Here is a 15,149-nt window from a genome sequence, read left to right as displayed (position 1 = left end):
GGCAACGATTGCTAAGTAGAATCCCAATTAAGTAATGTGCGGTGTAATTTTTAAATTCGGCTCAACGTGGACCCCAACCAGTGAACACGATGGCCTGCTCCTGCAGATGACTTCGGAGGATCTTCATCGTCCACTCTGAAGCAGGCGGCCCGTGTAGCATTATTACTACTACTACTACGCTCATTACGGTTATTACACCCGCAGTATTAATGAGGGCGGCCGCTCGATTCGAACCGTGAACCTCTGCAACAAGCAGCGAACGCGCTGCTGGTGGGTCACGTGACCACCCAATTGCCGAGATGTGGGGGGGGATGGGGGGGTTGTGACAAGGGGGGGGTGGGGTGGGAGGAGGTGGTTGTTTTTACCGTAGGCGCTCTGGCACTTGGAGTAGAAGAGCTCGTGCTGGATGAAGTGAGTGAGGCAGCAGTAGATGGACCACACGAGCAGCTCGTTTGTGGACGACAGCGCCTCGAACAGGAACTCTGTGGCAAGAGGGAGCCAAACAGGGCGGGGAGGTGTGGGGGGGGTGTCATTGATCGAATTACGATCCATGGGCCGAGCTATGGTGGGCTAAGCTGCACGTAGTTTGTAATCCACCACTGTGGAGGCAGTGAGGGTTGGTGATCCATCGCCCACACATTGTGAAACTCCCTTCCCGTGGGCACAGCACTGGTGCCGTAACCCGGCTTTCCAGGAGTATGCTGTACAGCGAACACGTAGACTCCACCCATTTTGTCTGTATGGCATAGAGTGTTGCCCCCTCGCACGCATCAAATTTCGCCGGGTGCTCCGGTTTCCTCCCTTATGTCAACACCCAGCTTGGGCAATTGTTGGCGACAGGTCGTCTGGGGTTCCTCGCATTTCCGCATCGTTCTCTTTCTTCGAGAGCAAGCGAATACTTCCACGGCGGCGGTGGCCGTGTTACAAGCTGCAATTAATTTCAAATATTTTTTTGTTTCCCAACTTGCTGTGAAAGGGAAGGAGTGGAAACGGAGCTGGCTGGGCATTTGGGGGTCAAGAAACAAACCGCGCCAAGGATCGACCGGTGGAACGAAAACCTGCACGGCCTGGGTGAGATTTCTCGAGGCGTGTGTCGAAACGGTGGCACGGCCTGTGAATGGGGTGGTGGGGTCTCTCTCCTGCCTGACCTGGCAGGTCCGCGTGCAGGAACGTGGCGACGCACGACTCGGGGCGCTGGGCGAGCACGCAGCACATGCACTGCACGCTCGCCACGCGAAGGGTGTCCTCCCCAGAGTGCAGCAGCTGCACGCACGCACGCACGCGTACTCGTGAATTCACAAGATGCGTACACACGTATGCGCGGGTGTGCGTGCGTTTACGTGGTGCGTCTGTGTGTGTGCGCCGCATGCAAGCAATGCATGCATTTTCGCATATTTACAAATTAGAATCGGAATATTTATTTGTACTGGAGGAATCCCATGAGCTATAAAGCTATTTTCACAGATCTCCAGTCTATGAATGCACGCATGTTTGCACAGAGATACACAATGTTACGCAAACAGCCACGCACACATAAACACACACACACAACAAAAGCAAAGATCCCCTATATAGTCTTCATACTCTCTGGGAGACAAGTGTTGTTAGCGAGCACCTCTTCAGGCAGGAATGAAAGGGTGGTGTGACCAGCACCACGCTTGACCGCCTTTATCTCCCCCAAAGCTGGCGTTTACACACCGCACTGGGTACTCACTTTAAGGCCGAGTCGACCTAGGCAAAGCATAGGCCCAGTTCAGATATTCACCACCAACAATCGAACACTGCGCTAACTATCGCGCCGCCACTCTCCACCCATACGCGCACAGAGGTGCGGACATACGCACTCGTGCGTTGACACAAAGACGCACCGCCTGGACATGCCAGGCACAATTCATAAACTTCTCCCCGAAGAGTTCCGAATAACCATTCACTCATCCGATGATATATATATTGTCTCTAAAACCTTACTTGTTGTCAATAGCGCTTCCTACTTACTTTTTTGAGAATGAGCGGCAGAGAAGCTTCGTCTGCGAATCCAAAAGCAAGCAAAACCTCGTCAGCAAACCGTTGGGCACAAGTTAATGCACGCACGAGACATACGCCGTCACGTGGGACGCGCGATCAGAAGAACGCGCGCGTGCAAGAGAGCGCGTGCGTTACGAGAATGCAGATAACGGTAGGCAGGCTCTGGCAGGACACGTCGCTGACAGGGACAAAGGCCGGTGGTCAAGACGAATGAGAGAATGGCAGCCAAAAGCAGGGAACACGCCCGCGGAGACGGGGCGACGCGATCGGCTTGTGTCCAGGAGCCAGAGAGGGTTTTTGTTGACGTTGACATCACGGGACGGTGGCAGACAGGACACAGATGGCTCGGGGAGTCCTTCATCAAGCAGTGGATAGATCATGGCACAAACAACAAAACATTAACAACAGTTCGGGCACCGTTAGCGGCGTGCGCGAGCGACGGTTCCCTGGCCAGGTCCGGCAGCGGTCGCATCAGCTCGGACACCAATGGCGCGACGCGCAGGAGTTGCCTGAGCAGACCTGCACGGCACGGGCAGGGTAGGAGGGGTCAAAGGAGCGCATGCTCTCACACGCGTGCGCACGCACATTCTCACGTGCGCACATCAACACACGCACTCTCACGTGCGCACATCAACACACGCACTCTCGCGTGCCCACACGAACACACACACACTCACGTGCTTACACGAACACACACGTTCTTACGTGCGCACACAAACACAAACAACTCTTACGTGCGCACACGAGCACACACACTCTCACGCGCGCACATGAACACACACACTTTCGCGTGTGCGCGCACATACGTACACGTGCACACTCGCCACCGATGTTAGCCGTGGCTAGAGTTCGTAGTGCAGTGTTATAACAACTGCACCACCGATCCCCCACATCCATAGGCACGCACACATATACACAAAACAACTTCTGTTTCCCTGATAATAGCCATACAGACACACATTCGCATGCACGCACACACTCGCACACACTCTCACACACAAGGACAAACTCTTGCACACAAACACGGACACACTCTACACACACGCACACACTCTCACACACACGGACACTCTTGCACGCACGGACACACTCTCGCATACACACACGCACACGCTCTTAAACACACGCACACACTCTCACACACGCACACACTCTCACACACACGGATACACTCTCATACGCACGGACACGCTCTCGCATGCACACACGCAAGCGAGTCTTGCGTGCACGGGCTGGCACAGACGCCCACTACCCATGTGGAGGTCACCATCCTCCTGTCTGCCCTCGGGTCATCAATCTGTTATTCACAGTGGCAATTCCCATCACGTGTGCAAAACAAAAACACTCGCGCACTGACTTTAAAAACTAAAATTCACTTCGCAGCACCGAAACAAACTTGCTATGTGTACGATACTGTCGATGGAGGGGCGGCGCAGCGGTGAGCTCAATGCGTTATGAACCCAGCGACCCGAGTTCGATTCCAGCGGAACAAGCGACATCTCAAAACCGTATAGCACCTCTTCCTTTCTAGATAATAACTGCATGCGGTGGCCTTTCCATGCCACATCCATCATGGGAGTTGTTTGACCATACTTCACCACGCTGGTCAGTGTTTTTGAAGGCGGAGGGGGGGGGCTCAGATATTACTGGCTACTGATGGTGACCAGGTTCATAGCGAATGCAAATTCACATAGGTTGGCATGTGATCTGCAAGGGCAGAAAATAACACACTCTCACGAGCCAGCCTTCAACGCATGCGGCATGACCGAGAGAGAAGTTTTTAATCATCACATTCCTCGTCATAATTGTGGTGACGTGCAAACGAAATAAGTGGTTAAAGTAAATGTTTATTTACATTTTTAGCACTCGTGACCCTGAAGCAAGACAATTAATCAAATCAAATCACTGCTGGAGGAAGGGCTGGATGGGTACAAGCCTCATGATCACCATGACCTTTCAGTGCAACGATGATCGTCATCATCACCAAGGACATCATCACCATCATTACTATCATCGTCATCATCAATTATCATTGCCATCATCCCCCCCCCCACCACCACATCATCATCCACTCCCCCATCACATCATCGTCATCACCATCGCGATCATAATCCACTCCTCCACCACATCATCGCCGTCACCATCACTCCATCATCACCACTACCACCGTCATCGCCACCCACCGAGGGCGTTGAACTGCAGCTCCGTTCCCGGCGCACCGCCCAGCGTGGCGAGCGTGGCGGCGCACATCGTGCGGAGGAGGCGCGCGGGAAACCGCTCCTCCAACGTCACGCCGCCTGTGCCGCCACCGCACGCGCCGCGGCATGCGTAGAACGCCGCCACCTGCACCACCTCGTCCGGGAAGCGCAACAGAGCCACCAGCTGCTCCAGCAGAGGCGCTGCACCCAACGGCGAAAGGGAACGTGAGAAACTGGCAAAGGCCCTCGGTACGACAGCGGTCAACGTCGTTGGAAGAGCGGAGAGATGAGTCCGAGTGGAGAGCAAAGGGTTTTTCAGACTGCAGTGCTTTCATGCAATTTGATACTTACAAACTTGAATTATCTTTAAGTATATTTCGTGACTTTCTTAGCTTTCCCATACTTTGCACTCCCATCGGTTTTTGTATTCTTTGTTGTTGTAACTTTCTGACCTTCCCCTACTAGACATCTGTGAAAAAGAGCTTCATAGTTCACCGGATTCTTGCTAGTCTAAATAAAGATTCTGATTGTCTGTATTACTGTGTGAAACGCAGAGGTGGACGCTAACAAAAAAGAAGTTGCTGGCGCCTGACTACAAGTGTCAGAGACAGACTCTAGGAAATGTCTTAGCAAGCCAGGACGACCAATGCCAAGCCCAGAAGAGAACGATCACATATTTACCGTTGCAAGATGCCCATGAACTGGAACATAACAAATTATTCCTGCTGAAAAGATCTATAACGCGGCAGATGATACTCCTACTCTACCTTAAAAATATTTTCATTTCATCAGGTAAGGCCCACTGAGCTGTATAACTATTTTCAGAAGCGACCTGGCCATAAATGGCTTATCACATTTAAGTGTATGACACCTAAAGACTCTAAACGCATGTTGATTCTAAGTGTGGAGAGAAAAACCGGAGGACCCGGAGAAAAATCCACGCGACCACGGGGAGAACATGCAGACTCCAAATATACAGGCGTCAGGGTCGGGATCAAACCCACGACCTATTCGATACCGGGTGAGGTAGTTAACATCTCGTCACCGTGGCACCCGTGGATGAGGCAGGAGACCAATACGGGTGCTCCGGTTTCCTCCTACTTGTATGAACACACTCGTCATTAATTGAACGACAGAATCTTAAAATTAAAAAAAACACCAATGCAAGGACCCTCCTGAAAAAGAGTCCTATGACTCAAGCGTGGCTCTCCTGCATAAATAAGCAAATTATTTTTAGACTATACGATTATCATTTTGGTAACTTTATTGTCAATAAAATAAACGGAGAGAACTGTAACAGGGAGATAATTGTCAGTCGTTTTACCGCGTCTCTCCCAGGAGCGACAACAAAGCGAGAAGAGAAGAGAGACAAGGACTGCTGCTCATTGTAAAATTCCCAACTCGTAACTCGACCGCTGCCGCCGCCACTACCACCGCACGTCATTCGCTCGCTCTTGAAGAGAGAGAACAACACAGAGGCACGGCCATGCGGTGAGCCGGCACCAAAGTCCCATTGAAGTTCCGTGGCCCTCTGCATTTTTCGGCCAATTAACAAGCGTTCACATGTGGGAGGAAACTTGAACGCCCAGAGAAAACCCCATGAATGTAAGGATGCAACACTTTATCCGTACAGGTGGGACAGGCGGAGTACCCTCTTTTGCCGTGCCTCCTTCTCCTTTTTTCGTAATAAGACCGGTAAACATGTGGTGTCCCAGTGTTATCGCATGCCATCGTGATTAACTGTGGTGACGATGGTGAATGACAGCAAAAATCGCAATGATGAAGACTACGGTAACGACGATGACGGTTAATGAAGTTGGTAATTGTAACCGTGATGCCGGATAGCGAATGATCAAAGAGCAATTAAGATGATAGCAGTTTAATGGTGAATCTGTTGACAATGGCGATGAGGATGAAGACAACAGTGACGACGATGATGACAGCAGTGGTGACGATGGAAGTTAGTTGATGACCAGTGGTGGTCATGATGATAAATGTGGTGATGACAATTCCCATTGTGACAATGGCAGTGGCGACGATGCTCATAAAGAATCACGACGACCACAGTGAAAGATGATTGTCATCACCCTCAGCCATAATCAATCCACTGCTGGATGAAGGGCTCCCAAAGCTGTAGCCATCTCTCACGCAATGAATGACCGGAATAAGTAGAGCTCAGCCGAGTGGTGCGCTCGTGCTTTAAACATGTATGAGTAAAACACCCTCACGGGCAGCTCACACATTCTTTAAAAACAAAAGTCTTCGACTTATTTTTTTGGTACGTTATATAAGATGGCTCCGTTAAAAAAAAAAAAAACTTTTTCTCGCGAGGCTTCGCTTCACGGTCTAACACAACTCGACAGGAAAAGACGTTTGAGGATTAAGTTGAAAGAGATCGACTAAGGATTTGAAGAGATAAAGAAAAAAACAGGGGTAACACCAACGGTGCAGTGAAAGAAAAATCAAGTCGAATTTGGCAGCACACGTCACGAGAATGGCTGATGAAACTAACTCTGTTAGAGCGGAAGCCGAGAGAAACTAAAACTAAACTATTTTTATTTTAGCAGATAAAGGCCCACTGACCTGTGTCGCTCTTTTTCAAAAGTGACCTGGCCATAAATGGTAGGTCAATGATGTGGCTTATCACGTGGACATTTATAGCAGCCACATACTCCAAACGCATGTTTGTAAATGTGAATGGAAGAAACGGAGGACCCGGAGAAAAATCCACACGACCACGGGGAGAGAGACATGCACACTCCAAATATACTGGCGTCAGGTTCGGGATCAAACCCAAGACCTCCTGTATGCCCAGTGAGGTAGTTAACATCTCACCACCGTGGCACCCCATGAGAGAGAAGCAAAGACAGACTGCAGAAGAGGTCGTGGGTTTTTATCCCGACCCTGACGCCTGGATATTTGTTCTCCCTGTGGTCGCGTGGATTTTTCTCCGGGTCCTCCGGTTTTTCCCTCCACATTTAGAAGCAACATGTGAGTATTTAGGTGTTATAAATTTCCGCGTGATAAGGCACTTCGCTGAGCTATCATTTATGGTCAGGTCGCTTCTGAAGATAGTTATACAGGCCTCTGCCCAGCAGTGGGATATTAGAGCTATGTTAACGCACAGAGCGCATCGTGGAATCGTTCACATTGGTTGCCATCTCATGACTCGGCCGAATTAGCATCTGAATTATCATCCAGCCCAGCAGCGAAAGTGGGAATCCGGCCTTTGCCTGGGGCATCTCAGAAACAATTCGCAACACAAACCCACGAGCGCACCCTCCCCACCACCCGCCACCCTCCTCCACGCCACAATAATTACGATCGGTTCACCTAACGACTGGAAATTTCCATAACGGAGATTTTTTTCTTCCCCCCCCCCTCCTCGGTTTTTTAATGGCATACAAAAAACACACACAGAGCACACACCTTGATGGTGCGCCAGGCGCTCCGCTAACGGTGGCAGAGCATCAATCAGCTTCCCCAGCAGAGCAATGAAAGGGAGGCTCTGCTTTGGGCCCGCCGGCCCTGTGACCTGCCAAGAAACAATGGAGAACCGGCACTGAATTCGCGAACGCTGGCGCACTTCGGCACTAATGAACGCAATTACCGGTTTTTAATACACTTGTTCAATTATCGCTAGAGAAGCGGGCAAAGAGGCAGGCTTGTAATTTCGAGTGATGGTTAAGACGGGCTAATTTTATGGAGATTGTGCCCCTGTTGCCTTATCAGCATCGTTTTAATCTTGAATGAGGGAGTTGGGGTCGGGGGGAAACATTGTAAAGAATAAAACGGCGGAATTTACCGTGTGTGTGTTTTGAATGCTATCCAGCAGTGGCTGAAAGCGTTAATGTACTAGCTCCCGTCTGCCCGTCATTCTATGGCGGAAAGGCATGATAACTCAAGACAAAATTATCCAAAATGAATTCAACTTTAATATAAATTGATCAAATAGATCAAAGGGTTGGCAAAAATCCTAGCAAAGAGGACTATTTTCAAACGTGCAAACACGTTTGCTGCGACAGCTCCCTGCCGGTTTCTCTGTACAGCTAATTAAATACTTTTGAGGACAGCGCATGCTCGACGGCATTACATAGGACAATATGCCCCGCATGTGCCTTCTTTAAGTTTTACGATAAAATATAAATTCTTCAAGGACAGAAATAGAGAGCTGTACATTAACACCAGAGTGCGCTCTCCACTCTCAGCCACTCCCCTTACCCGGCGACCCGAGTTTGATTCCCGCTCACGGCCAACACCAGTGACAATTATCTGAACCAGTCCTGGGCCTCCGCCTAGTTTAACTCAGCCTAAAATTAGTACCTAGTGCAATGTCTCCCACTTGGGAGACAAAGGTGGCCGGGCATGGTGCTGGCCACCCAGACTCTTGTGTGCCGGCCTTAATAGGTGCTACTCGCTCTTGCCGCAACAGGCTATACAGGGGATCTTTGCGCGTGGGTGCGTTGTGAGGCACGGACCTGCTTCTCCACCATCGCCAGCAGCGCCCTCGCCACGTCCTCCGACTTGAGCCGACACGTGAGCTGAGTGAGCACTGACAACGGTCGCGTTTCACGAGGATAAATAATTATCGGGCGATTGTTGCTGGCAACCTTCACCGGCGACGGGTGCTGAACCGTTTCGCATTTTGTAAAATGATAAAAATATGGCTGCTCATCCTGGACGAATGCACTTTCGCAGGCAGGTGCTGCATACACCTTGTGCCGCACAGAGACAGGTGACATTGAAGGGGGAGGGGTACGCTTGGCTAGACTACAGCAGGGTACTAGAATGGCCGAGACGAGATGTGACGCAAGGCGGTTTCAGTTTCTTAAGCATTTACGCAAATACCGCCACATATGCAAATCATTATCTCTAAGTGTGATTGCTGCTCCCGCTGGTGGTAAACTAGGATGACAATCTCCAATCAGATCATAAGCGGAGGTCACGTGACTACCCATATTTGGTGCATTAGAGACCAATTATCTGTTGATCAAACACACTTTTAAACAAATTCATTGGCTAGACAGAGCTGCCTCCACTCTATTGCGGTGTTTCTCAACTCCAGTCCCTGCGACACAACCACGTACAGCTTTCAGTGATTGCCAACTATCAGGCGCATGCAGTGTGTCAAGGTACGACAAAAAAATAATGTTCATCACGGAAAGTCAGACGATGGGGAGTCGCGAAAACTGGAATTGTGAAACACTGCTCTGTGGCACCGCCTTAGCAACTTTCTGCAGTTGCTCAAAATACGCGAGTTTCGGGTGACAAATTCTCGCAACGACTGCCACAAAAATACCCCTTAGCGCATCACGGCTTTAGCAGATGACACGAGAAACTGAACCCTCCCCTCCAAGGCCCAGAGAACACCTCAGAGGCTGGGTCTCAGAAGAAATGCCAATCGCCACTTCCCTCTACTCCTCTGGCATCTCCATGTGCCGTGAAGAAGGGCCACTGCCCCCAAAACGTCGCCTGCTGTATACTAATTCTCCTTAAATTCGATTTAAAGCTTTCGTGACTGCAGGGATTCATCTTCTCGGTTCTTTCGGTAAAGTCACGTAGAAGGGAAATAATAAAATAATAAAAATAATAAAATACAATTCTCACGACGTTTCGGCCACAACGCAAGCAGCCGTCCTCAGGTGAAGAACAGGTCTGTCGGAAAGACAGCATCTGAATGCGTTGTGGCCGAAACGTCGTGAAATTGTATTATTTTATTATTATTATTTCATTATCTCCCTTCTACGTGACTTTACCAAAAGAACCAAGAAGACTAATTCTCCTTTTACGGCCACAGTGTTATTAACGAATGCATCAAGTCGTTTTTTTTTTGCGTGTGTCATTCGAGCGTCGGTGTCAACGGTGACATTTCCGAAAACCTTCATCATGCAGATTTGTCCCACCGGTCCTGACGGCGACATCGGCATTCGCCCCCCCCCCCCCCGCAAATATTGGACAGAATTAGTATTCGGCAACACGCGGATTGGACACTTAAGGTGCTAATGTTCCAACACGCACAGTTCCATTGACAGGACAATGGCAGCAGTACTGGGTGGCCGATGTGTAAAGGATGGTGATTTATGAATGTATCATGAACAAAATGTTACAACTAGATTTGCAACAATAATGCACAAAATATGAAACTGCTCAATCGTGCAGCAGCATTGAAAGCACAGACTTTTGAGGCACCAGATGTGTAAAACATACCTGTCAACCCATACGGATTACCCATATTCTTGTACAGAGAAATTGAGTTTTCAGGTCCATACAGCATAATGTTTGTCTATTTTTTGTGTTTCTTGCTTGTGATGGGACTTTGTAGGATGAACATTGAGATTTATAAGGGCACAGGGTGACCAATAAGGTCTGAATTTATCTGTAATAAGGTAGGCACTGATATTGTAAAATATTGAGTGCTTTACTGTACAGGTATCTCTCGATTTACGAATGGGATGCATTCTTCAGAAAAACGTGCGTAAAGCGAAATTTCGTAAATCGGAATGGTGTTTGGGGCTATCCATTTAGTACGTAAGCATGGAGGGGGGGGTTAACCCAATAGCGTACGCTTGCGTATGGGGGGTCTACTGACAATGTATGCATAGAAAACGGGGGGGGGGGGGGGTGAAGCCTCGATAATAATTTGTCTACATTGGCCTTCAAATGAGCCACAGTTCAGTTTCTTCAGCTGTCAGACAAGTACTACCGGGAGAAGTAGGACTGTGGGAGAGGTGTCACTTGTATGTCACCGTACCCCTGACTGCAGTTATCACGCAGCTCAGCAAAATAAGTGGCCAAGGTACGCAACTTCATTATTTAATGCAGCCGGCGGTGGACTATCTGTTTGCTTAAACACGTTAATATTATTCATCCTTGATCGTTTCTGCGTGGATTCAATATCGGCCATTCTATAGGATTCGGGAGGGGGGGGTGCGTCAAGCGTACGTACGCAGGTGGGGGGGGGGTGTAAAAAGTACGCGTGCGTACAGGGAGGGGGGGGGAGGGGTCAAGTTTTGACAGATTTTTACGTACCTAACCAATGGATGGTCCCTTTCCCATTAATTTAATTCTAAAAACGAGAGGGATGTGTTTCGGATAGTCATTCCAACTCTAATCCTCACCTAAATATGTACACCTATATCACTTCTTACTATACAAAAATAATAATAAAGAACATAAATATTAAAACGATAGAATAATAATGAATTTAAAACGAAAAATTACTTCTCCAGGGAACTCACCAAAAATATCTGCATGCTGGAATTACTGGCAAGGCGATGCGGAGTAGTTACTGTTGCCCTGTAGGGACACGTGACGCTGTCACGGACACATAGCGCAGCCTCCCAGGTGCTTCTTGTTTGATGATCACACGGCGCGTGCCGTAGTGAAATTTAGTTCACGCGGAAATTCGATTTCGTTAATCTAAACGTGTCCATCATTTGTGAATTGCATGAAATGCGACATTTCGTAAACCGATCGTCCGTAAATCGCGGGATACCTGTGCAATGATTTGGGTGGAGCGGTGGCGCAGTGGTTAACACGCTGAACCCGGCAACCCAAGTTCAATTCCCAGACACGGGTAATGTCGGTGGCGAATGATAACGGAAGATTATTCACCAACCCGCAATGACCGGCATGGTCAAGTATGGTCAAACAATCCCCATGACATAAGAAAGCCTTTATTCAGCAGTGGATTAACAAGAGGGCTGAAACATTTTTTGAATCACAATAGCATCATCATAAGTCACAGTGACATGGCTCCCATCATAATTCACTATAATGTTCATCAGGAACCACCCAATTACCACATTTCCTCTTCTCATACGCGGTGCGCTTAATTTCTTTCGTGTAACCAGGTGAAAACTCAAGAAACCAGGATGAGTCTCATTTTCAAGAGTGACCGGGAGCATTAGCCCACCAGTAGGGGGTGATGATTGCTATTTATAATTCCTTTAGTCATTTGTGGTGTAATTATCGAATTTGGAAAAATTTGGACCCAGATGCAGGCACATGTAATGGGCTGACGTCAGGGAATCTGTAATATCCACTGTGAAGCAGACGGAGCGTGGTATTATCATCATCATCGTTATTACACTCGGAGAAATAATCAGGGAACCCGCTAGATTCGAACACGTGAACCTCTTCAACAAGCTGGGAATGCGCTACCGCTGGGCCACACCGCTGCCCGATTTAAAGCCAAAGAAGGTCATGAACAAAGCAAGAGTGGAACGATGGTTCCATAAGGTTTGAGCCAATTTGACAACAGCTCCATCACCCGCGCGAGCAGCAAGAAGGATTTAGCGAGACCACAGTGGATGGGAGTCCGCCGATTGTAATAGTGCCCAGGCCTCACAAAAGAGACCTAGGCCCTCATGGCCCGTAGCTACTAGTACCATTCCTCACCTTCCATCACCAAGTTGAGCGCTGGGACATCCTGAAGAACGGTCAACATCCCTGAGCACACGGAGGCACAAGCGGAGAGACATATCAACAGCACCATCGCGGTCCTCGTAAGCACTACCAGAAGCTGGGACCATTTGTTTCACAGCTTGGAATTTTCTTATTTAGGAAAGCCACACCGAGTCATGTGACTCTATTGCAGGAGGATCCTGCATTGTGTTTTTATTATAAGATGTTTAAAAAGTGTGGGAGGAAACCGGAGCACATGGAGAAAATCTGCACAAGCAAGGGGGAAACACTATATAACTGTACAGATGTAAGGAGATGGTGATTAGTCCACTTCTGTACTGCCTTCTTCTGGCAAGCCAGGGTATGGCACTTTCTCGAAGCCCACGAGAAGGGAGTTTCACAAGCTTTGTGCGGTGAGCCACCAACCCTTGCTGCCTCCAGTGTTGGACTCCAGGCCACGTGCATAGCCACCGCCACCTAGCTAGTTATGCTACAGCTCAAACTTATAGTTATGATTTCCGGCAGGCATAAAATGACACATCAATTATGTTTTTAAAATATAATCTTACACTCATGATATCGATTACAATTGTATTTGTGTCATTGGGAATGAATTGCAATCGCAATGTAATTATACAACTGCGTCGGTATCTGAGACTGTGCTGTACAGCTCTGTGATGTGTTTTTAGGCCGTCATTTGGCATGATGTCCGACGTTTTCTCTCCACATGCCGAAATGTCGAACGTCGTGCCGACATTGGAGAGCAATAGAGTTGTAATTTCAGGTAACAGTCCTGATGTAATTATAATTGGCCCTATGTCTGTATATAATGCCAATCTAAGGTTACGGTACCAACGAGACAACATATAATACACGATGATAAAATAAAATAAAAACTATCGATTTCCAAATCGAATCATGATCTTGACTAATGTAAACTCATGGATTCGCTGCAGGGAGACGGGGGGGGGGGGGAGGTCACACATTCATACAATCCAGAAAATAATTCCCTAATAAAATAACTTAATAACACTTATGTAATAAAGGTATCAGACACCAAACTTTTTGGTAATTGATATGACCTGAAGCACCGCAGTCAAACCACCTCGACACTCCACGTACACTAATGACGGTGAAATTCTGCAGAGACAACTTCAGTGGATAACGTAACCCGGTACAATTGTTCACACATAAACTAGGCTTCTGTATGTCTGGGTCAAATCTTGTAATCAAACTTTCGTCCACTTCCCATTGTCCAATCAATTCCACATTTTGCACACGTACCCAGATCCGGTGACAATGCATGCCTGTATCAAAATCGGCATCAATTAATTCGCTACTTTAAAGCAATTTACATTGTGTATGGAGGCTTAATTATTTATATATGTTTGTGTAGGTGAAAAACGCCGCAGTCCCTAAACTGTGGAATCGGCTCGCACAAAAAGCAGGCGCCGCGTGTCTCAGGCGCCATTGACGTACTTATCGACCGTGCGTTAAACGAAGTTGTTAATAAAACCGTTGTTTTAAAAAAACTTTTAAACGAGTTTATTTTTATATGAATGTCATTGAATTATAATAAATAGAGTGTTTGTTTAACCTTTTGTCAAACGCTCCAATAATGAAGACCACATTTCACCTGTCATCACAAGTTTTGATGTCTTCCAATTCTGTGCAAAATACTGCATTCCTTAGCTTTTAAAGGCAATGGTTGGTAGATCACGCAGAATATTGCAAAAATCCTAAACCTGATGTGGTCTGGTCAGGATATAGCAGTAGAGCAAGTGGGTTCACAAACCCATCTGTGTAGACAATTGAGTGTTATCTTCTCATACGTTTGCGTTTTCTCAAGGCTATGCTCTGGCTTCCTTTGCACATGCAATTCACTCCTTGAGATGTAATTATCCAAAAGTCCTGTTCCAGAACCCTCCTGCGTGTCACATAAGACCTTGAGAGAGGACGACAGTTTGGCAAAACTTTCATCCACATGTGGATAGATCAATGCCGACGATGATCATATAGGCAAGTGGACACTGGGGTGTACCAATTTATGTTGATATTGCTAATAATGTATGTACATTCAGCTCAGTCCTACCCACCCATTCGCCTACCCTCCCCCCACCCCCCTATTATTCCCATGGGTGATCTTTCAGTCATTGACTTGAGAAAGCGTTATAGTTGTGTAACAACGAAGGAAATATTACATCAATGCTTCGTTCCCCGCACTCCCCACCTTTGAAAATCCTTCGCATCATCTCTCTTCACAAGTTTTTTTTTTGCAACCTTGCGCAATTCAAGAAACGCATCAACTCTTTTCTATTTCACCTTCAATAATGCTGTTTGTTTTTGGCTGCTTAAAGCTTTGGACATTTGTCCTTGTGCTCAGCAACCAATTTTAAAAGCAAAATATTACCAAATGGAAGATCACCCACCCAGCCTTCACCCTCAGCTGGTAGTTCACGAGCCCACGACCTTCACCGCAGTGGCAAGATGTTAACTGCCTCGCATGCTATGCGAGAGCTC

At 47.8% G+C, this 15,149-nt stretch overlaps 1 protein-coding gene across 1 annotated transcript in view; it reads right to left on the bottom strand.

The window, feature by feature from the left end:
* Positions 1-15,149, bottom strand: part of MEI1 (meiotic double-stranded break formation protein 1) — an 88,769-nt gene that overhangs the window by 71,517 nt on the left and 2,103 nt on the right. The window contains exons 3-10 of the mRNA XM_078861864.1: positions 12,624-12,674; positions 8,702-8,775; positions 7,653-7,758; positions 4,209-4,424; positions 2,443-2,544; positions 1,996-2,027; positions 1,149-1,263; positions 366-482 (exon numbers count right to left, since the gene is read on the bottom strand). Of these exons, the coding sequence (XP_078717990.1) occupies positions 366-482; positions 1,149-1,263; positions 1,996-2,027; positions 2,443-2,544; positions 4,209-4,424; positions 7,653-7,758; positions 8,702-8,775; positions 12,624-12,674 (813 nt within the window). The remainder of the gene's footprint in view (positions 1-365; positions 483-1,148; positions 1,264-1,995; positions 2,028-2,442; positions 2,545-4,208; positions 4,425-7,652; positions 7,759-8,701; positions 8,776-12,623; positions 12,675-15,149) is intronic.

This window comes from Lampetra fluviatilis, chromosome 1, assembly GCF_964198595.1.
Source record: "Lampetra fluviatilis chromosome 1, kcLamFluv1.1, whole genome shotgun sequence".
In the NCBI taxonomy this organism is placed as follows: Eukaryota; Metazoa; Chordata; class Hyperoartia; order Petromyzontiformes; family Petromyzontidae; genus Lampetra; species Lampetra fluviatilis.
The sequence above is the reverse complement of the archived record's forward strand: the minus strand, read 5'-3'. Positions and strand labels throughout refer to the sequence as shown.